This window comes from Panicum virgatum, chromosome 2K (genome assembly GCF_016808335.1).
Source record: "Panicum virgatum strain AP13 chromosome 2K, P.virgatum_v5, whole genome shotgun sequence".
Lineage (NCBI taxonomy): Eukaryota > Viridiplantae > Streptophyta > Magnoliopsida > Poales > Poaceae > Panicum > Panicum virgatum.
The window spans coordinates 49,419,329-49,441,792 of NC_053137.1; the positions used below are offsets into that span (position 1 = coordinate 49,419,329).

Here is a 22,464-nt window from a genome sequence, read left to right on the forward strand (position 1 = left end):
GCCGACGCGCCAGCCGCGTCCACCGCCGACGGGCCAGCTGCCGACAGCGGGCCGGCGGCCGCCCCTGGCCCCGAGGGCATCGACGGGCTCTCCGGCGACTCCGACGACAGCGACGATTCGCACTGAAGTTTGCGGTCGGAGCCAATGATCCGGTTGATTTGGAATAGGGCACGGAAGAGAATCAAGATCACTCGCTGGATTTGTTTTTAAACGATACTATAATAAGGTGTAGGGCAGGGCGGCCTGCTAGGATGGTCATCCTCTGAACTGTTCTTTCTTTCCTTGTATGTTGTTCGTAGTGCCTAATAATGGATCATTTCGCTCTGTTCAGCTGGCAACTAGCCAGTAGTGTTTTTTTTTTCACACTAAACCAGCACCAGCTACCAGTCAGCAGCTAACCAGCAATATTTTTCTCTCACAATAAATCAGCACCAGCCACTATCCACAGTCAGCCAATCAGAGACTGTGTTTCCGAGCAACTGATATGTCATGCAATTAGTGTACATGCTTGGATAGTGAAGCTAATTTTACGCATTTCCTCTGGTACTTTGTACTAGTATCTCGCATCTGTTTACGGCTTTACAGATCAACGTACATTTGATTCAGAAATTGTTTCCACGTTGTTTTCCCGAACTTTGCAATCACAAGCTACATTAGCCTAACTGAGGGCTTCAGGGTGTTCAGATTACAGTCGTGTAATTGAGCTATCGTACGTTCACAAGCAAGAATGTCAATGAGCCAGGGCGATGACTCGAAAAAATGCAGCCTTGAACAACGAAATCACTCTAGGATCTAGATCCCTTCCGCACGCTATTTTCCTAGTGGCATCTGCAATGTTGTGACTTGTGACACTCTCAAGGTCAAGGGTGGTCTTAAGCTTGGAGTCAACATCAAACTAAGGCCGAATGTGGCGGAGGAAATAAATGCTGAAGAGTTTTATCTCGCCTTAGTATGAACTTTTATTGGCGCTTCCTACATCTGGCAACAACATTTCTAGATCATCAGTAACTTTTAGAAATTGGAGAACATGCAGATTGAAGAAGGTTGTTCTGCAACGTAACATTTGATACTGACATGGTTCGTCGTCACAAGTTTTGGCAGCATGGGTGTGTTTAGTTCCCTCCTTAAAATTTTACATCCCGTCACATCCAAGAGAATCTTACTATTTAGGAGTATTAAATAAAATTTGTTTATAAAATTTTTTACATAGATGAGTTATAAATCGCGAGACGAATCTAATGGGCATACTTAATCCATGATTAGCAACAGTGATGCTATAGTAATCATTCGCTAATTATAAATTAATTAGGCTCATTAGATTCATCTCGCGATTTACAACCCATCCGTGCAAAAAGTTTTATAAATAAATTTTATTTAATACTCCTAAATAGTAAGATTATCTTTCAAAAAATTTCACAGGAGCAACTAAACACAGCCACTGAATCCCGAGCTGATCTAGGCTTCCTTTCAAGTCACTTAAACACATCTGAATCCAACATAATCGGGTTTTGAGGAATCAGTGTACCAAAGGAAATGGCACTGAATCCCGACAGAGATGGAAAGTTGGACATTTTATTTCAAAATCTTATCCTAATATTCATTCAACCAGATACAAATGACGACGATGTCAAAATCCATCGCATCCAGAGCGTTCCTCTGAATAATATCATATGTTTATCTCACAAACAGTTGCCAAAAAAGGTTTTTAGGGCCTAATTTCACTAATTGTACTATTCCAAATGAAGAATCTCACATGGACACGGTGTATATATACATTGCCCATGGGGATCAGGGGAAACCGGGAAGGCGGGAATAATCCTCCACAGTTCAGCATTTCATTTGCCACATCCAAAGTTCTACCAGGAACTCAACATGACAACATGGACCACAGCACGCGACGCATGCTGGAATGCACGCTTGATCCTTCAGCCAGCGAGAAACATGGCCAAGCGATTTGCCAATTTTGTGGTGCCTCGTCCATGATCAGGAAGCACCCGGCACTCACCCATCGGATCGCCAGACAAATCGCCTCGCCTCGCGCCGCGCGCACACGCCGGGGCTGGCGCCTGGCGCGACCGCCAACCGCGCCCGCCCGCACGCTTGCGCGCGCGCGCCTCCGCTCCCTGCTCCCCGCGTGTATATACATAGCCCTATGCTTCCTCGCCATAGCCAATTCGAGCTACCCCAAACGCACAAGTCCGATCACCACGCGCGAAGCCGTCGTCCGCTGGGCATCAAGACAAGATGCACATGTCTCGCGCGCTCGCCCTCGCGGTCCTCCTGCTGGCCGCCGCCGCGGTGGCGCCGCCGCCGGCCTCCGCGCAGGGCGCGGAGCACGTCCCTGGCGCCAGGGTGCTCGCCGGCGTCGGGGCCGATCCCGAACCCGAACACGCCCTCGGCATGACGGCCGACCCGGCGCCCGACGCGCGCCCATAGGGAGAGCGCGCGCGGCGTCCTTCCGCGTTCCGTTGACGCGTTGACAGTTAAGATGGGCACGAACACGACGTCTAGCTTGTTCAAGTGTTCGTCATCCTGCATGTGTGTTTGCTCGCGTTTTTCATTTGGTTGTCAATGTGGAAATGCCACCCTGGCGCTTTGGTTCGTTCCATGTATATCCAGCCTCCGGGTGCTGGCTGATTTCTGATACCTGATGTGATGAAATAAATTGGGCATTTGATTGTTGGAAAGACTCGTACGTTTTGAGATCGGCGCTGCTATGTTTCCAATCTAATACCATTTTTCCTAGTAGACACACCTTTCCCTTCATCTCAGGAAGTCAGGATAACATTTGATTATATATGTTCGAGCAAAGGAGTTCAGAGTTCAAGGCAGATTAAGCACTATCATCGACATTGTCATGAAGAACTACTACCTCCGTACTTAAATATATGACATTTAAACAAACTAATTAGTTTAAAATGAACTAATTTGCTTGTTCTACATGTCACATATTTCAAGAACAGGAATATTTGAACACACTGCAGATTCATATTGTGACAGACCCGCCGAGTTAAAACGCTTAATTAAGCGTAACCGCCATCATTTGGCGCATTAGCTTAATTAAATGTAACTTGACAGACTGTTTCCAACCCACAGGCCGACTGAAACACACCAGAAGTCTCGCACGAAGGCGAGCGCAGAAGGTACTACACGACATAAACTTACAAAAATAGTAAATTATATTAAGACTTACAAAAACAACTTTAAATTTAAAATTTACAATGAAAAGATAGCAGCGGAAAAGAATCTAACTCACAGAGCATTTTTTTCTAGAGAATAAATAAAACAAACTAAAGAAATCGAGATCTACCGAGACGTGAAGACAAGACGACACATCGAGCCCACCGATATGACACCTAGTTAGCTCCTAAACCTGAAATAGGGTAAACAACAAACCCTGAGCAACTAATACTCAGCAAGACTTACCCGACTAGTGGGTATAACTTAGCCCACATAACTAGACATGCAAAGCTTTTGGCTGGTGGTTATTTTTGCAGAAAGAGCGACTAAAGTAGTTTCCTTACTTTCATTATTTTAGTTCCAGGTTCTATATAAATGAACTCTCATCTAATATTTGCATAGACCCACTATAGCAATCATGGTGGTGCAAGAAAAAATAATTCAATGTACTCAATATTTTATATAAATATACATAACTCAAATTCTAACATTTTGCTACGATGCAGCAAAGAGATCAAGGCCCTCATAACCGCGAGACACGGCGAATCGATCCAATTTAACCTTGCAAGGTGGAGCTAACCAACACGGCACGCAAAAGCCCTGTCGGACCCCACGCACTGACCTTTCCCCTCCCCGCCTCGAACTACAGGAACCAGTCCAACGACATATGGTCAGCCGAGCTCAACGTGAGACCACCAAAAGTAAACATATCCATCCCGATTCTCCGCGACTACTTGACTCGCCCCAGGAGTTGGGTGCGGGTTCCTGTACTTTCGAAGCAAAGCAGTACTCGGCTTACCGGTTTCGACTACCTCCTACTCCTGGCATGTGGTTAGTACAGTTCAATCACTGATCAGCACTGCCACAACAACCGGTCCTTAATCGACTCAGACGGGGCGAAGGCACCCAGGAACCCTGTCCTGCTGCCATACCTATACCTCCTCCCCGCCCGGTCTCACATCTCCATATACATTCCAATCCGTTTCTCAAACACTGAAGTATAAAGATAATAATGTATCTCGCGAGTAACCGGCAATTACTCGGCTTCTAAAGTTTCCTGTGTCTCGCGAGTAACACGTAGTCACCCGTCTTCTACCGGTCTTATTTAGCCTGGCACCGCTATCGACCTAGACATACTAGTAAAACTCAAGGAAACCTAGGGATCATGCAGCTAGGGTTCCAACCAATTCCTAATACATAATGCACAAGTAATAGATAAAACATATACATAGTGAATCATAATTTAAATTATTAGGACATGCACCGGGGCTTGCCTGAGGGTAACACTAAGTCAGTGTTAATGTTGTCAAGGCCTTAAGCCCTCTCGACCTTGGGCCGGGTCTTCAGTGCGCCAGCTGGTCCTTCTCTCTTCTGGAGATGTCCACCGAACACCGTCTTGGGGTTCGGCTCCAACATCGCGTGCTTCATGTCCATGTTTTGCATATCTAGCGTATCTAAATGAAACGCAACAATATTGATGTATGAACGCATGGTTGATGCATCAAAAAGACATAGCAAGCTTAAAAGGAGAGCGGTTCGACGCTACACTATGAGAGTTCATTCAATTTGTTTTAGCCTGAAGTGTGTCCTTCAAATAAAACTTACTAAACTCATTTAGAAGGCTGGGCATGTACACAAAAGCAAAAGAGAGTACTAAAGGATTTCACTTAACTGACTCACAGAACCCTCTAGTTTAATTTGAGATAACCCGGCGTCCACAATTCTGCAAAAACCAGGAATATCCGGATTTTACATCCGGAATATCCGGATTTTCCGGAGTATCCGGATTTTCCGGAGTATCCGGATTAATACCCAGAGTTTCCGAGTTTCACACAGTTTTCCCCGGAGTGTTCCAAATCCGGAGTATCCGGGCTTATACCCAGAGTCTCCGGGTTCCCTACCATTTTCGCCCCAAAAACTGAAATTTTGATTAAGACTAAACCACCCCACAAAAATCGAAACCCTCCTAGACCCAAGTAGAGTGATTCATAAGAAGATGATTGACCTGAAAGAAATTGCTTAAAACATCCTAGAACGATCAATCCATTTAGCCCTAGCTTTTGGTACCTTGAGTAAGCTTCTCTTGCAAGAATACTCGAAAATGAAACCACCCCAAGGTGGAATACTTGGAGGAGAGGGTCCCCCACTCCGATTGGAGCTCCCTTAGGCCTTGGGATGGATTTGGGATGGTGGATTTGGTGTTTAGGGCTTGGGAAGGGAGAGAGCACGGGGAAGGCTCGTGAGGGAGTGAGGAAGGGAGAGAAAACAGTGAATAACGTTTGGGAACAGTCACCAGACCTAAAACACGTGATATAGTACTTCAGGTCCAGACTATCCGGAAGAATACCCGGAGTATCCAGGTAAATCCGGAATTTCCGGATTCATACCCGGAATTTCCGGGTTCACATTGATTCCCAGAGATAAATTGCGATCGAGTCGACTTGATTTGTTTTAAAAATTTGTTCAAACATCAAAGCTGAGTCATTTGGCACCCCCAACTATATTTTTAGCTAAACATTCTTCTTTCCCTATTCCTACCTTTTAATATTATTATTTGATTTCAGAAATGACGCGAACCTTTATTTAGAAATCTTTTCAAAAGAGATTTTCTCATTTCCTAGGTTGAATTGCTATCAAGAATTTCTTTGGTGGTTTTGTTCAGGCAGATTTAGTGCTAACAACCATATTAACCATGGAATTAACTTTGTAGTTATGGTGATAAACACCTGGGGTGTTACACATATGGAGTATTCATTCATCTGGTCCAAGAGATCAACCAACACAACTCATCAACACAATCAAACTTTTCGCAGAGTGCATGCCATGTGCGAGCTTGATCAATGCCAGCTTCCATCCAACACCTCTTCATGCACGCGTACAGAAACGAGGGAGCTTTTATACAGCGGCATTGTCCATGAATAACGGATTCGAGTATTTAAGTAGTCACCCCCTGCTGTACCATTTTGGTCTTTCTCCTTTCAATATGCCATGGAGGATCTTCCGGAATATCATCTCCCGTAATCATTGATCACACGGGAGATGCTTTGTGGCATGCCTTGAATATACTTTAGTTTCCATCAACAGTGATGCTTATCTGTAAAGTGATCGCACACATTAATAAATGATATAATACCATGGTGAGGATTGTGCATGTAGTATAGTACTACATTTGCCATACACTCTGTTCGACCGACTAGTCTTAATCCCACGTCGACCTGTGAATCCCTGCTATGTGGTTTATACTCAAGACTGGATCATGTCTTGCATCGAAAAATCTGTATGCAAGATGATTAAACTATTAGAATGGAGTGTCCGCCACTTTGGTTAGGGTGCTGGCTTAAACCTGATCCAATTGATTAGTATCTACTCTGAATGATTGAGTATTGGTACCAGCATTAAGAATAGCCATGGTATTAGTGGTTATAGGTTAGGATTTGCATGATATAACGTTCTCAGTTATTACATTGTGCATCCTCAGCTTCTGTGTTATCCAATCCAACGGTTCAAAAGGCTACCCAGAATTATTGTACCATAGTAACTTTTGCACACCAATACAGTGGATTCCTGAGAAATGGAGTTCTAGCATGGTGAATTTTTCACACTAGACATGATTAGTATCAAATGGAAATTCTGTGGACTTTTAGAGAAGCTTTAGATCTTTGACACTGACCTTCTGAATCTGTAGTCTTCTAAAGCCTAGCCCTTGCGGCTTCCCTGGATTCATAGTCCATGACACCGGGGATGTGAGTTTCCATAAGGTACTTCTCCCAATTGATGAACTTGGCATCACAGGGGATCAGCTCTCTGTCTCTTTCATTCATCATCGCAATAAGCCTCTGCATGTTGGAGTCATCAAACCTGCAAGGGCAACACAAGGGGTACAAAATGGGGAAAAACTCTTGATGAAGCAATGGTTTAAATTTTCTTCTTGGGTGTACGTCTATTTTACCTCCCTTTGAACAATGTCACTGGCCAGTATGCCTCTGCAACAGCCACTGTTACATTGTACTCTCTCTTGAGCTGGTTGTATCTGTCGTGGTCGATGGCGGTAGATAACCCACTGCGTAACATATTCTTCACCCAAAAATAATAATGTTACCTACTTTGAGAAAACAGCCACAAAATCAGTGCCGAAACCAGATTTAGTCAAAACCAACCTGCAGAGGAACCTTGTAGTGTATGTCCATGAGCTCGTAGAAGCTAGACATTGCTGATTGCACATTCGGCTGCTTCACCTTGACTAAATCTCCTTCTGCATTGATGTATGGTTTCTCTGAGAAGTACCTGCATATTAGATGTATAAGCTCACTGATCTTGAGCGGATTACGCATTGAAGAACCAATATGGTAGATCATGTCCGATGGTCCTTGTGGGTGGCAACTGACAATGCAAAGCATTGCATTGACCACGATGTCTGCAGGTACCTTCAAGGCACATGCAAAAAATATCAGAACACTGTGCTCGTCTGTAATGATTTACACTCATGAAGAAGACAAATCATGGTAGTAGACTCCACCAAATCCGAAGTTCCTTTTAAAATTCAGTTTTTATGCTCAATACAAGAAGAATGTACCCTACAATGTCTATGGCGGTTGCGACATCTCCAACCAAAAACTTCATATGCCCCTTGCCACAGTTAGTCACCCATGTGTCGATAGTGCTGCTCCGATTTAACAGAGAGTACATCAAAGTGAGTTGCACATGATGACATGATAGAAGCTATATTTGAAGCAATTAAGTGAGAGTAAATGGTTCAGGATACAAATGGAACTTACTTGACTCCTTCGATCCATCCAGGAAAAGGTTCCTTCCACGTGCTTATTGTGGCTGTTGGGCGGATTATGACAATTGGGAGCCGTGATCTATGTTCATAGGCTAGCATCTCACCCATTGCCTTCGTAAACACATATGCATTTGGCCATCCAAATTTCAGAGCCCTGTTTAGCCATCATGTAGAAATTTTTGGTACACCATTCCTGATAATCTATCATGCACGAAATTCAAGCTCTTAAAGTGAATTGTGTGATGAATCAAAATGCAGATGTGAAACCTTTGTGTGCCAATCTTCTTCATGGTACGTCTTATAGTATCTTCTGAAGCATTGCTGCAAACTAGCTCCTTCAGCTTCGCCTCTGCAAATGCTGTTTCTTCTGAAATGTCTAAATCTAATCGGCCATCATTGCTCCTGTACTGGTGAAGTGGCTTCTCTAGCATGATCCCTGCTTTGTCCAGATTGACAATTGCTGAAATTTGGAAACAGTCAAAGAGTCTTGTTATTTGACAAGAAATCCTTTTCATTGGAAAGAAATAAGCTGCCACAACTTCAGGTCTCATCTCACCAGTTGACGCAAGAAGAACAAGCTCTAGCTTTGCGCATCTTGACGCAAATTCGATGACATGCTTCACACCCATGGTGTTTATCGCCAAAGCTGTGTCATATCTGCATTTATGATTAGCGAAAGCAATGTGAGAGGAAATAAAACTACGGGCTAACCTGTGTTTACCTTTCTCTGAAGTTAACTGTCGCTGCCATATGGATGATGATATTCGTTTCTTTCACCATATCTTCAGCAAGATCAGCGTTTCCTATACCCAAATTCTTGAGTGAGACGTCTCCCACCACAGGGGAAACCTTGGCCCAGAACCATGAACTGAAATTTGTTTCGTACTTCTCTTGCAAAGATTCAAATATCTGAAGTTGCAGAATCTGACATGGTACGCAACAACGAAGAAGGAATTAAGGAAACGGAGGTGAACTAGTTCAGAACTAAACAAAATTTCTCAGTTACTCAGCTAACTCGATGCTTTCTTTGGGAAAAAAAGCAACGAAGTAGATTACATATCTCCAAATGAAGATTGTTCACACTCCACAAGTTCACAGGGTGCGATGCGGAGTAGCAAAATACCTCGGACTCGACTCGCTTTTCCGCGGAGACCTGATCACCTGCGCGCACCAGGAGGTACAGCCTCTTCACCCGAGGCTGCAGCCGCAGGATCTTCTCCACAAGAACTGCAGCGCATCATCCAAGAAAAGAATCCAGATTTGATCTGTTTAATAATACCTCAGAAACAAAATTAAGCGTCAAGATTTAATTTGCCCCTACGTTTCGCTATGAACCCCGTGGCGCCCGTGATGAGCACAGTCCTGTTGAGGAGACGCTCCGTGACCCCGTCGTGCTCCATGGCAGCTCCAACCTCCAGCTAGCCGGTGGCGCAAGACCCCTTCCCGGTCTCCGCCTCCTTAGCCTACTAGCTGCTATTACTGTTCCCCGCTGCTTACTAGCTGATGCTGCTTCCTTGGTTGCCCAGTGCTCGCTCGTCGATTCGATGGGATGGGATTGCTGGCCGGAGGCGGCGAGGGAGGGGACAAACTGACCGGAGGCGCCCAGGTCATCCCTGACGGCGGCTGGTGCGGAGGGGCCGCGGACGATTGAGATCCTCGGTGACCGACGCGTGGGCCTGACGGGCGCCCGGGCCCGCGTGCAGTGACACTACGGCGGGGCTTCTGGCGGCGGCAACGGGAAGAGAGCGAGAGAGGCAGGGGAGAGACGAGAGACCGAGTATGTGAATGGAAAAAGGTGAAGGGTAGAACGGTCAGTTCACATGCGCCGTAAAATGAAAATGATGAAGAAAATATCGAAATCAAGAAAAGTAGAATAAATTCCCCGACATTCACGGGCAGACGGTGATATTTCAAAAGATTTGTGAATTGAATGTCAAAAGTAGTAAGTAGAAGAAATTCCCCGACATTCACGGGCAGACAGTGATATTTCAAAAGGTTTGCGAATTGAATGTCAAAAGTAGTAAGGCATGCGAATCCAATATTAAATATTAAAATTTCTTTTAAAAAAAGTATACGGCCATGAGTTTGTATAGTTGTATACGTGTGTGTTCGTTTTTTTCATCACTTTCCAAAATTTACTAGCAATTGAACTGCTGACAAAAAATCGTTGTAAATTACACAATCTATTAGGATGGGTCAAGAATATGTGGTTCAGTTTCCCTCAAAAATATATGTGGTTCAGTTCTTATGATTTTAGCACATGCTATGTGTTGTCAAAAGTTCCTACAAGCCTACCGCTTCTAAATCTATATTGAACTTTTAGATAAGCAATTTAATTATAAGATTGTAAGAGAAACATTAAACATTCATCATTTTTTCATAAGGTGTAAGTTCTCGTTTAATTCATAATTTGAATACAATTATATTCACACGCTTGCTAACATTCTCATGTAATTAGACTAACAAGCTACGTCAAAAAAAAGTACGTAACTGATTGAAATTGTAGTAGCACCGCCCGGTTTTATTGGAACAGTATGAAACAAGGACACGTGGATCCTAAAATACACTCTACATCTGCCCAAAGCCTCTTTTTGTTTCTAATCCAATGCTTGAGAGACTACGGTGATTCTGCAAATTAACAATGTACCGTGGTGAAATTCGGAAGATATGGCCACTCCCTACGTTGAGCATTTTGCACCTCTTTGTATGATTGTGGAGTCTTTTGGTAGAGCATTCTGCGTTTTTTTTTTGCGGTCTCCACGAATGTGGAGTCTTCTATTAGTAAAAAATTGTGATTAAAGTTTCATGACGATGGAGTTTTCTGAAGCAGTGGACTTCGCCAAATGCAAGGAAAATAAAAGAATAGGGATTTAGTGACGTGCTTCAATGTAATTTTATTTTATATTAAAGTCTCAGTTGTAAAAGGGGTCCTATTCTAATGAAAAATCTAGTCCCTTTCTCAAAAAATGTACCGTGCTAAATTTTATACACTACGGCAAAACTTTCAAATGGTAGTTTTCTATCAGACCAGAACATTCGGCGCGCTTTCGCACCATATCGTGACCTTAGCTAATATAGAAATGAGCACACAACAACCTACAGTGATCATAAGAGTTATGGAATACAAATGGTTTAAAAGCATACGCCTCCAGCCAGTACTTTAAAGCGAACACATAGATGCATGTTACTGTAGTAGATCCATTGTGCTCACATGAAGAAGTCAGCAATAACTGGTTCAAAAGCATTTCTACCCCTAGTTTGCAGCGAAATGGTGATTTTGCTCTCATTTTTTTTAACTTTGTGATTTTACCCCTGTGATTTCAAAATGAAGACAGACTTTACCCCTGATCTGTTAAGTCCCTCTAACGGTGTTAAGTTTTGGATAAATGGACAACGTTACCCCTGGTCTATTAAGTCCCTGAACTTTTGTGCAACATACCCTGAGTTGAAAATATAGATTACAATCGGGTCCCTGACGCCATGGCTCACGGGGGAGCTCCTAGACAGCCGGATTCCGGCGACAGCGAGGCTCCCCGACGGTTGGGGAGGGGTGGAGGAGCACAAGGGGGTTGCAAGCTACTTCTTGATGGGTCGGTTTGGGGTCGGGGATGGCCGAAGAGGGGAGCTCGACGGAGCAGCACTCCGGCGCAGCGGCGGCGAGGGCGTTCCAGCGAGGGGAGTCCCCGGAGTAGTGGGGATACGGCTTTGGGAAGGTCGAGTGGAAGGTGGGGAGTCGGTTCCGGTGGTCGGCCAGGGTGGAGGGAGGTTGGAGGAGGGGGCGCGACGTGTAGGGGCTGCTCGCCGGCGTCAATGGCAGGCGACGGAGGTGCGCGGGCGCGAGCAGGAAGGTCGGGCTGCCTTGAGAGGGAGGAGGGGTTAGGGAGGCTGTGTAGGGCGGGCAGCTGGCCGGCGCGGCCGGAGGCACGCATGCGGCAGGGTTGGGGGCGAGTGTGCATCGCGTTGTGGGCGTCGGGGCGCGGCGTGCTCGGGTGGAGTGGGGCGTCAGAGGCGGCACAGGCGGCGGCAGGAGCAGCGGCACGTTCTTGACGGGGAAGTGAGGCAGCCAGCAGGCACCGGGTGCCGCCGCCAACGTCGGGCAGGCGCGCGCCTGCTGCCGCCGCCGGAGGGTGGGGGCGCGGAGATGCGCGACGGCGAGAGGGCCGCCGGTCATCGCCGCTGCCGGGTGCAGCCACCGCCCTCAAACCCTACTGACGTATCGGGTAGGGATGTGGGCAGGCGATATTTTCTGAGATCCATGGTGCAGGGAGATAATAAGATCAGAAGTATTATTGTCTTTTCCTTTAGGCATTTTTTCTTTTTCAATTTTTTTTCTTCCATTTAATCCCAGCAAAGCAAACTGTGTTGGATAGTAGGGGTAAACGGCTGCTTCTTTTCAAAATGGCCTGGGCAAAATCACAAAATTTAAAAAGGAGGGGTAAAATCACAATTAAGCCTTGAAGTAGGGGCAGAAACACTTTTTCCCAACAAATTATCACCCATAGAATATACATTTAATTTACATATACTCGCGATGTCAATATCCTTTCCTGAGTATCAATCAGCGATCCTTGTTGCCTCTGTAGACTTAGCTTGTACCGAAGCTGCGGCCTTGTATGCAAGGAAAACCGTCATCCCTAGAAGAAGCTGCATAAATTAAAGTAAGCCAATTATTTAGGTATTCAAGATGACAACTCTTACTATAATATTAAAATAGTCAACATGAGAATACAACACTGAAATACATATCTATTTATGGGTTATAAAGATAGCTGTAACATAATTTGCCAGTAAAATAATATATAGTACAATAGCATAGTGGTGTTCACCTGAAAACTAAAAATATTGCTTTAGAAGTGAACTGAGAAAGCCGATAATCCAAAAATCACAGCAGGAATCACAAATACCTTGGGGATGAAAGGGCCACTCCAGCACCCCCCAATGTCTTCTCTATTGTGTTCTTCAAATCTTCACTTGCCAAGCCAATTCTAGCATTAGAATGAATAGTAATAATTGCTGAAAATGATAATATGAGGAATAAAATAATAGGGTACAAATGCAGTTGACAACATCTTAGAATTCTAAAACCTACTTCTTAACTTTCTTCTTTCGAAAAATATTTAAAAATCCTCCTTTAACAGGTTACTGTGTGCCGATGTGAAGTTGGAGATACAGAGAGCTAACCAACATAGATGTAGCTCATTTTAGAATAGTTGAAACACTTGTCACAGCCTTCTCAGATACTATGAGACAACAGCACTAAAACCTATAAGTTATGAAGTGCGTGGTTACCTAAAATCAACTCCCTCCAATAGCATTACAACTTTGTCTGCTGAAATTATGGAACTTCTACCAGCACAGGCAAAGAACAACAGAATGAATCTGAGAATAAACTTTACATGTTGCCAGCATGTGTTAGTATCATCTTGGGTTGGTGTTGACTTTGCAAGTGTGGCTGGAGCAGTCTGATGGTACTAAAAAAGGATCAAAAAAAGTTTGTATGTAGAGTCAAGACATGTTGCACAATGTTACACAAAGAACTGTAAATAAGGAACATACCAGCATGGGCAAAGAACAACATATCACTACATGTAAGTAGGATACTGAAATTTCAACACATTTATATCTCAAATGCTTTTATAGAACCACACCTACGCATAGTATGTTTCTAGATATCAACACATCATTTTTCCTGTTATAAACCAATGAACACAATAGAATAGTGCCTAAGATCCGACAATGCGATGTGGCACAGACTACTGATGTAATTACAACTTAGCCTTCTTCGCAAACAGAAATCTTAATTTTCCATGTTATCACGCTAAGCAACTACCGAGCTGTTTAGCACAAAGATGCTATCACAACGCATGCCTTGAGCAAGGGAGCAAACAATTACCTTCGAGCTTGTCGGATGTTTCCTCATCAATCTCATCCGAATCCGAAACATCGCTCGCACGACAATATATATCCTTTGCTTGGCCGCCTCCTCACTGCAGCACCAGACAGCAAATTATCCAAGATTAACTCATGTTCCCCGAAGAATCCAAATCCCAAGCCTATGTAGACATTTGATAGAATCATAGGAGTGACAATTACCTCCCCACGACCTGGGCCACGGTTTGGATGTAGCAATCGATCATCTGCTGCTTGGTAGCGCTATCGCCATCGGGCTTGTCCACGACGATGAGCACTGCTTGTAGTCGCACCAGGGGAACAGCGGCGCCATCTCCGTCGGCACTCGGTCACTGCCCTGCCCCGACCGCAGCGGCAAGTAGGAGTCCGGCCGCCACGCCATGCAGCGGACGGACCCGACGTCGCCACACTGCAGCGGGGCGCGGATAGAGGAAAAGGACGGGAGGAGCGGCGATGACGCGCACTGCGGTCGCCATGGCCGGCGAGGCAAGACGCGCGGGGCCGCAGCGAGCCGGCGGGGCGTGCAGCGCTGGCTGACTGCGGCCTCCAGTTGCGCCTAACCGCGGCGCGCCATAGCGAACCCAGCGCCGACGCCCTGGGCCCCTCCCACTTCACCTCCGCCGCGACGGTCCTCGGGGCGCGGCGCCCGCCGCCTCCCGCTCCGGCAAGGCCGACTCCGCAGCGGGCGTGGGCGGCAGCGGCAGCCCCTCCGCCCGCCGCACCGCGCACGCAGACGGGCGCCTCCTCGACCGCGTCGAGCCGGTTGGACCCCAGGCACAGCTGCTGCTGCGCCGAAGACCGCGCCGGACACCATGTTGCTTATGAGCTCCAGCACCCGCAGGGCAGACCATGTTGCCTATGAGCTCCAGCACCCGCAGGGCGGGGAGCGCGGCCAGCGCCGCGGCATGCACCGGCCCGGAGAAGGAGTTGTTGCGCGCCGTGAACGACAGGAGCGACGGCAGCAGCAGCCCCGGTGAGCCGAGCGGTGGGCCCCTCCCTCCGAGTTGCGCCCGTAGGAGCGGGCGGCAACGGTGGAGAGCAGGAGGAGCGGCAACGTGGAGGGACAACAGAGGCAGGTGGATAGGGATAAGGGGAGGGGAGACAGCGGCGGGGAGGCGGCGGGGAGCAGGCGAGGGCGGCCATAGTTGCTGATCGCACATCTTCGAATGCCAGTTCTAGAATGACACCTATATTTCTGAAATTTCAATAACATAACATGGTACGACACATCCGCGCGCCAGCATGGATGGACCATGTCAAAACACCATCTTAACCCCTACCTTCTCCCTTCCCCCGCCATCCCTTCTCTCTGCCCTCCCAACACAATGGCTGCTCATTTGCTCCTGCGGTCCTACCACCCTTCTGGTCTAGTAGGCCAGCGAGCCTGTCCCTCATCTAGCGCAGCCCCCCCGCGGAGGAGGAAACGATGGTCTTGGAACAATTGCGGGCTTATGACTATGGCCGGTCATGGCGTGGTGATGGTGGTGGAACAGAAGCTGAAGCGCGCAGCGTATCGGCGTGGAGCTGGCGCAGACGAGCGTGACGGCAGCCGCGCGGGTGAGCTCCGCTTGCCACCGCAACAACCTCGGCACGATCACGACCGCGAGCGAGCTCGTACCCAGGCAGCCTGGGACTGGGAGTGAGGCATGGGCGAGCCCCGGCGGACGGAGAGTAGCAGATGTGTGTAGAGCACTAGAGCTTAGTGCCTCGCTCGTTTGCTCCGGCAAAAAAAGTGCCCGTCCTAGCCTGCGGCCAGAGAGGGAGGAAAAAGTGCTCGTCCTCATCCATCGTGATAGTTTAGATCTCCAATGAAGCAAAAAAAATGAATGAAAAAAATCATATGATCGCGTCGACTACCCGGCACCGGCTGCTCCGGCCGTGGCATGCTCCAGTAGGGCCAGTTCTGATAAACCTCTGCTGCTCTATCCGCATTGACCATTGAGTGTGGTGGGCAGGTGGCGCAGGAGCTGGATTGCTGGAGGGCCGGAGGCCATGTTGACTTCTTTGTTGTGGAGAGGAGAGTAGGATGGCTGGTGATGTGGAGAAGAAAAGAAGCGGTGGGGAAGAAGCAAGCTGCTAGCCTGCTACTGCTGTACTTGGAACAAGAGCAGAGGGATCAGGTTGTGCTTAGCGAGAGGAAGAAGACGACCCGGTGTTAAGATGGTCTTTTGACATCGTCCATCCACGCTGGCGTGCGGACGTGTCATGCCATGTCATCAAAAATGGCAAAAGATAGTACAACCTTCTCTCACCAATGGCAAAAATAAAGGTCCCATTCTAAAACTGGTATTTGAAGAGGTGTCATTGGTAATCATGGCAAAAAGTTAAATATCCCGCGGGGAGGTAGGGAGAGAAGCAGGGTTTGGGGTTGCGGGAGGGGGATTTTTTTTTCAAAAGTGGCTTGCGGGAGAATTTTTTAAAAATAACAGCATCATCGAGTTTTTTCTTCTTTGTGTTGAATTAAAATTTAATACAAGGATCTAGATGAAAATATAAGAACACGGTTCCTATTCGATTTGGACGTGTTGTATTGAGTTGTGATTCTTAAAAAAAGCAGAGAGTATTTTTGCAAAATAGCTAGAGCGCGCGGAGCAACACGCGTCCGCTTTTTCACGGCGGGTGTGGGCCGAGGAGCAAAGGGCAGTGGTCTTTAATCATTCCGATTTCCAAAGGTTCTATGCGACTGACCTTCCTAGCTTGCATACGAACTCTTATAAAAAAATAGCTTGTATGCAAACAAATCTAAAGCCTAGCCTTTTGTTGCTTCCCTTGATTCACAATCCATGACACTAGGGATGTGGACATGAGGTACTTCTCCCAATTGATAAACTTGGTATCACAGGGGATCAATTCTGTGTCTCTCCGTTCATCATCGCGATAAGCCTTTGCATGTTGGAGTCATCAAACCTGCAAGAGAAGGTAGAAAATGGGAACAGCTCTTGACTATAAGAGTTTGTAGTATCCTTCTTGGAGCTACCTCTACCTTACCTTCTCTTGAAGAATGTGCCTGACCGTAACACTTCTGCAATGGCCGATGTGAAACTGTACTCTCTTGAGATGGTTGTATCTGTCCTGGTCATCAGTGGTTGATAACCCACAACATTCCATATCCTGCAACCAGAAATAATGACACACTTTGTGAGAAATAACCACAAAGTTCAATACCTAAGTTATATTTAAGAGTAAAGTGCACCGGCAGTTTTCAAACTTGTACACCGATGTCATCTTGGTCTCTGAACAATTAATTTGCATATCTAGGTCTCCTAAACCCTAAACTTGTTAATTGCATCCAAATATCAGTAATTATTGTATATTTGCCTATCTCCCTCCCTCCCTCCACTCCCAACCTTTTTCATCGACATGGAGCCGTCATCCTTATTGTCGTGAGAGAGACAAAGATGTTAGGGGTGACAATTTGGTCATAGTGTAATTTTTTTTGACCCAGCTAACCTACGGCCGGCCATAAAATAGCTTTCCGTACGGCCGCGCCTCCTGTGGCTCTAAAATAGCTTTCCGTACGCTCTGCAGCAACTTCTCGAACTCTTCTCCACAGTGCAGAGAGGCGAAAAAAGGGAGAAGTCGGTCTCTTTCGTCTCCGCCGGCGGCGCCGACGGTCTTCTTCGCCTCCAATGGCCATCCAGGCTTCGCGAGGTGGGGAAGACTGTTGGTTCCCCGTTGGCTGGTAGTTTAGGTCCTAGTTTTTCTAGGGTTTCGTGTCCTGGCGGCGGCGACAAGGCGGGTGCGGCGTCGTCGTTTTGGAATAAGTCCCTCCTTCCTCTTCCCCGCTGCGGTGGTGCTGACCCCGGTGCTTCCGTGAGGTATGTGAGGGTTTGCTTCTCTAGATCCAGTGCTTTGGGTCTTGGGAGGGAGTGTACAGGGGCTTCCCGTTGCTTGCCGGTGCTACTTCCTCCGGTTGCAGCGGCGGAGGCGACTCTCTTTTCTGAAGGTGAAGGGCCAGCTGCGGGTTCTGTGGTGAGCCGGTCTGGGGACCTTGGTTTCTTCTTCGTCGGTCTCCGATGGCGAACCTTGGTCCCGGATCTGGGGAGAGCGGGGTGTGTCCCCGGCCGATGGTATACAGGCGATGCCTTTCCGTTCTCTGGGACGGGTCTCCTTTGCGGCTCGTGTCGAAGCCAAGGCGAGATGGTTCTCCTCCAGATCCTGGTATGCGGTTCTTCGGTCTGCTCCGCCGTTGGCGTCCGCCTCGGTGATGCTGCTTGGTGGTGCTCGTCGGTGGCAGCAAGCTCAGTAGTCCCCTGGGGCCTCTTTGTAATTTTTTGTTTTGTTGGGGTCTTCTGTGAAGTGTGGCTGGGACAGCTGTGTCCTCGGAATCCTTCTAGCAGCTACCTGTACCTGGTCGTGTCTGTGTATGTTCTCTTTATCTCTTAATACAAATACAGGTATGTCTGTATCAAAAAAAATAGCTTTCCATACGGCCGCGCCTCCTGTGGCTCAAAAAGGCGAGTCTAGCCTCCCCAAGCCCACCTTCCCTACGTCCCCCGTTCCCCTTGCTAATTTGCCCGGAAGCCTCCACCATTGCCTCTTGACAAGGGGAACAAAAATGTAAAAAAATACCAGATTCCCGGACCTGCTGCCGCCTGACATGATGCCTGCGACAAGAAGCAAGATTGCTTGGCCAGGTGCGATGAACAAAGATATTGTGAGAATAGGGGCAAGACAACTAACCTCACGGATGCAAAAAGATTAGAAAAAAGAATTTACAACATGTTTTTCTAGGAGCAATTGTCTTGGGTTAAGGTTCCTGCGAGAAAAGATCTGAGCGAACTTTTGGAGCACATCCACCATCTCACTTTTACTGTATGTACAAAAGTTGCTTGGCCATAAACTAATCTGCTTGATGCTAATCTGCTGCTCCTTCGTAGTTGCTTCCCCTTTACGGTATAAGCTGCATAATGTAATTTGAAAAAAAGGAGCATGTTAATTTCATTACAGGTAAACTGTATTAAATTGCTTGGACAAAGTACTCTGTTATGCCCCTGATTGTGGAGTTAATATTGTGCCTATTGTTACTACAAATGACACGCATATTGTATTTGAACCCGCACACTATGCGCTGCCTTGTCATGCTCCAGTTGTGCATGAAAATGCAGGTGTTTTGGCACCTTTCCCGCTGGTAACAAAAAAAAATGCTAGCACTGACCTCTACTAGTTACTAGTAATGGTATACTGTACTGCCCCTTGATACAAATATGATAAAAAGAAAAAACTGGTTTTGCATGATGATAACAGCGGTGCGCCTAATAACATTCCTGGTGTGTTGGCTGGTGCTGGTACAATAACAGTAGATGTAGGCAGCCTGCCAAGGTTGAAAGTGAAAGGACATGAGAAGGAAAAAAGACTTACGAGAGGGATGAATGTAGAGGCAAAGAGGAAACACAAAGTGCGGGATTGATGGGTCACAATGCTGCAAGGTGCCCCGATAAATTAGGCAAAGAAGATGAACAGTCACGATCTGTGGCTGCTAAGTAAAAAAAAACTTGAGGAAAAGACCAAGAATATACTGGGGAAGAGAGAGGTGAGGAGGTGCTATATATTGCTAGAATATCATATGTATCACATAACTTAGTCTGTGTGATGTGTATTTGTTGCTGATGGTACATTTTCAGCAAAGGGAAATGTTTTCTAGTTTAATTTGATATAATTGCATACTGGAATGTTCTGAAAAAATACTTCTAGTATTTAATGTATTTGCCTACTGCAAAGTACTGAAATGCTTCTAGTAATTGATGTAATTGCCTATGGGAAAATATTGAAAATGCTTCTACTATTTGACAAAAAATGCCTATTATAAAGTACTAAAATGCTTATGACGATATGAAAAAGATCATACCTAAGATCCTGCCCCTCCTAGGGATAACAAGCTTTGATGTGTCAGCGTGGAAACACTCACGTTCAGTTGAGAATTTTCAAGTTCAGTTCACTTTAGCATACGAAGTCACAGTGAATCGCTACAAATTTGAAGTTGCATGTCAAGAGATGATCTAACATTTAAGATACTCGGTGCAAATGATGCTTTATTTGTGCCACTAGACCAAAAGCTACTCAAATCTACAAACCAGCACTAAGTTTTAGCAAAACAGATAAGAAAACAAAGCCAAATAATTTGATGATAAATTGGACATACAAAAAAACTGCAAATTTCAGTCCTTTACCTCTCACTTTGGCCTTAGCCTTGCAATTTTCCTTTCCCATCGAACTCATTTTAGCCTCTGCAGTGTTGCTCTGGCTTCCTGCATTCGCCGTGCGCTGCTTCTGCTTGCCGGCCAGCGGACGCCGCACGGCCGCACCTGCTGGCAGCACAGCCATGCATCCAGCGACCAGTCCAGAAGAGATGCAGCCATCATAGCATAAAATGCCTCACCATGCTTGACAATGCATATATGTATTCAAATCTGTCCTTCCTAGTGTACCTGCATAAAATGTATCTATGATTAAATAAGAATTGCATTGTCACCCAATTTAATGCCTATATATCTTAAGCCTAATATTTCTCTTGTTCTATATGATTCAAAAAAAAATTGCCTCAATTTGAAAAAGGATGTCCTATAAGATACGAAGGGAAAACTAATTTATTGTATATAAGAACTTTTATTTCCTAATGAAGTATATTATTTTGTCTATTTTAGAACTATATCATTACCTAATCGGAACCACATTATTGCCTAACCAGTGATACTAGTGCAAAATTCTCAAAAGTGATAGTATACCAACCACTCGAGAGAGAGCCAAGGAGCGTGCCCCTGGTGCAGCACGACACAGGCGGCGCGGTCCATGCGAGCCCTCGATGTCGCCAGGTGCCACCTCGCGGCTGCTGGTCCCTTGCCTGAAGCCGCTGCTGTGCGCATCTAAGCAGGAGAGGCCACCGCCGTGGGTCCTGGAGGCCACCGAGTGGGCCTCCACAGGGGTTGCCTCTGCTCGGGCCTTCGCCGGGACCGCGGCCGTGCGGATCCTGGCCGATGCCGCCGGGGGGCCGGCGTGCACCCTTGCGCCACGCCGGTTCCTCGTTGCGGCGTTGCGTGCGCCCTTGCGGAGGCCACCGCTCGCCCGGGGGGAGGGGGCGCCATGCGTGCCCTCGCTAGAGGCCGCCGAAGCCGCCGCCATCCTCCGCCCCAGGAGCCGTACGCGGGATAGCTGGTGGGTTGGTGACATGGGTGAGCGGATGAGGATGAGGATGGGTGAAGGGTGTGAGCCGGGGAAAGGATAAGATAAGGTTCTTGCTGTGCAGTTGAATTAGTGTGCCCTCCAATCTCGAGCGAACGGTGGATGAAGCCGGCTGTACCCACCAATAAATTTACGGCCTGCTGTCATGAAATCTTTACCATTTTTTTATTGGTTTGTCGTGTGGTGTCCAACAACAATATGATAAATGATGAGTGGGAAAATTTGGATGACATGGACGCCACGTAGGCAGATCAACATCAATTAAAGAGATTGTGACTTGAGTAAACCACTTAGTGAATTTAGGGACTAAGATCTGTAAACTAATAGTTTGAGGATTTGTGACACCCTCAAACATGTTTAGGGCTTGTTCAGTTAATTCCATACATAAGAGGATTGGGGAGGGGGGGTATTGAGGGGGATTTTGATTTGTTCGGGATTTAATCCCTCCTAATCTCCTTCAATTTGCTTCAATTCCCTCCCCACCAAACAAGCCTTTAGGATGGTGCATTTTACTCTATTAAAAACAAACCTGCAAAGGACCTTGTAGTGTCTATCCATGTGCTCATAGAAGCAGTCCATTGTTGCTGGCACAATCAGCTGGTTCACCTTGATTACCTCTCCCATGGCACCGACAAACGGTTTCTCCATTAAGTATCTGAACATTGTATGTAACAGCTCACCTATCTCGAGTGGGTTGCGCATGGAAGAATCAATGTGATAGATCAAGCCCAATTGACCTCGTGGGTGGTAACTAATAATGCAAAGCATTGCATTATCCACATTGTCTGCAGGTACCTGCAAGCCATACACAAAAATGATAATAATATCTAGTGACGTGCACTTGCTAGAACAAATCATCTGTAGTTTCCTCTATATAATTGAGTTCCTCTGCATTATCCACGGGTCCCGGCGCAGCGTTCGTCGCGGGCGGAGCGGACCCGATCCGTTGCAGAAGCCTGGTCGCCGGCGCGCACCACTGCAGCCGCAGGATCTTCTCTACAAGGACTGCATCTCACAACCCAACAAAGCATCAAGATCCAATCACTGGACTCTCAGACACACTAAAAGTATTAGGAGTTCGCTGCTACGTTTTGCGGTGAATCCGGTGCGCGCCCGTGTTGAGAACCGTCTTGACGTCTTGTTGTGGAGGCGCTCCGCGAACCCGGCGGGATCCATGGCTAGACTGAGATGCGGGCGGCCGAGTCAGCGAGCAGGATGAGGGCGGCGGGGTCTGTGTGCGGGGCGGCGGGGATTGAGCAGGATGGGGGGAATTGAAAAGTTTCTCCTTTGTCGGGCCGCATCACTGACAGGTGGCACCCACCAGGCGTTCCGACGCGCGGCCCGAGACAGATCGAGGCAGCGAGCCATTCGGAATTCCAGGCCGTCGGATCACAGATCACTGATCCCGCCCC

The 22,464-nt window shown here is 46.8% G+C and overlaps 2 protein-coding genes and 1 long non-coding RNA gene across 21 annotated transcripts; all 3 read right to left on the reverse strand.

The window, feature by feature from the left end:
• Positions 1 to 5,847: 5,847 nt before the first annotated feature.
• Positions 5,848 to 9,719, reverse strand: LOC120682192 (fatty acyl-CoA reductase 1-like). 3 transcript variants are annotated; one of them, XR_005678280.1, is made up of 11 exons: positions 9,285 to 9,363; positions 9,087 to 9,190; positions 8,685 to 8,887; positions 8,231 to 8,620; positions 7,956 to 8,117; positions 7,759 to 7,840; positions 7,338 to 7,604; positions 7,130 to 7,254; positions 6,851 to 7,038; positions 6,359 to 6,455; positions 5,848 to 6,274 (listed from the first exon to the last, which is right to left on the reverse strand). XR_005678280.1 is itself a non-coding variant. In XM_039963999.1 (11 exons), the coding sequence occupies exons 1-10, from the start codon at positions 9,361 to 9,363 to the stop codon at positions 6,870 to 6,872; spliced, it is 1,485 nt and encodes a 494-aa protein (XP_039819933.1). In that variant the 5' UTR covers positions 9,364 to 9,578; the 3' UTR covers positions 5,867 to 6,274; positions 6,851 to 6,869. The 3 variants fall into 3 exon arrangements, 2 of the variants coding, with proteins under 2 accessions (XP_039819922.1, XP_039819933.1); XM_039963999.1 differs by lacking the exon at positions 6,359 to 6,455 and having other exon boundaries at positions 5,867 to 6,274; positions 8,231 to 8,423; positions 8,520 to 8,620; positions 9,285 to 9,578; XM_039963988.1 differs by lacking the exon at positions 6,359 to 6,455 and having other exon boundaries at positions 9,285 to 9,719.
• A 1,743-nt stretch (positions 9,720 to 11,462) lies between these two features.
• LOC120695388 (proline-rich receptor-like protein kinase PERK8) lies at positions 11,463 to 12,134 on the reverse strand. Its single transcript, XM_039978655.1, has one exon. It carries the CDS (start codon positions 12,132 to 12,134, stop codon positions 11,463 to 11,465), a length of 672 nt encoding a protein of 223 aa, XP_039834589.1.
• Positions 12,135 to 12,367: 233 nt separating this feature from the next.
• On the reverse strand, positions 12,368 to 21,212 carry LOC120682205. 17 transcript variants are annotated; one of them, XR_005678307.1, is made up of 9 exons: positions 20,603 to 21,212; positions 20,044 to 20,301; positions 19,722 to 19,839; positions 16,862 to 18,776; positions 14,057 to 16,780; positions 13,857 to 13,950; positions 13,360 to 13,434; positions 12,868 to 12,928; positions 12,368 to 12,607 (listed from the first exon to the last, which is right to left on the reverse strand). It is a non-coding gene; the product is annotated as an uncharacterized LOC120682205 (long non-coding RNA). The 17 variants fall into 17 exon arrangements; XR_005678303.1 differs by having other exon boundaries at positions 12,868 to 12,948; XR_005678309.1 differs by having other exon boundaries at positions 12,385 to 12,607; positions 12,868 to 13,950; positions 16,862 to 16,984; positions 18,446 to 18,480; positions 18,557 to 18,776.
• Between the last annotated feature and the right edge of the window lie 1,252 nt (positions 21,213 to 22,464).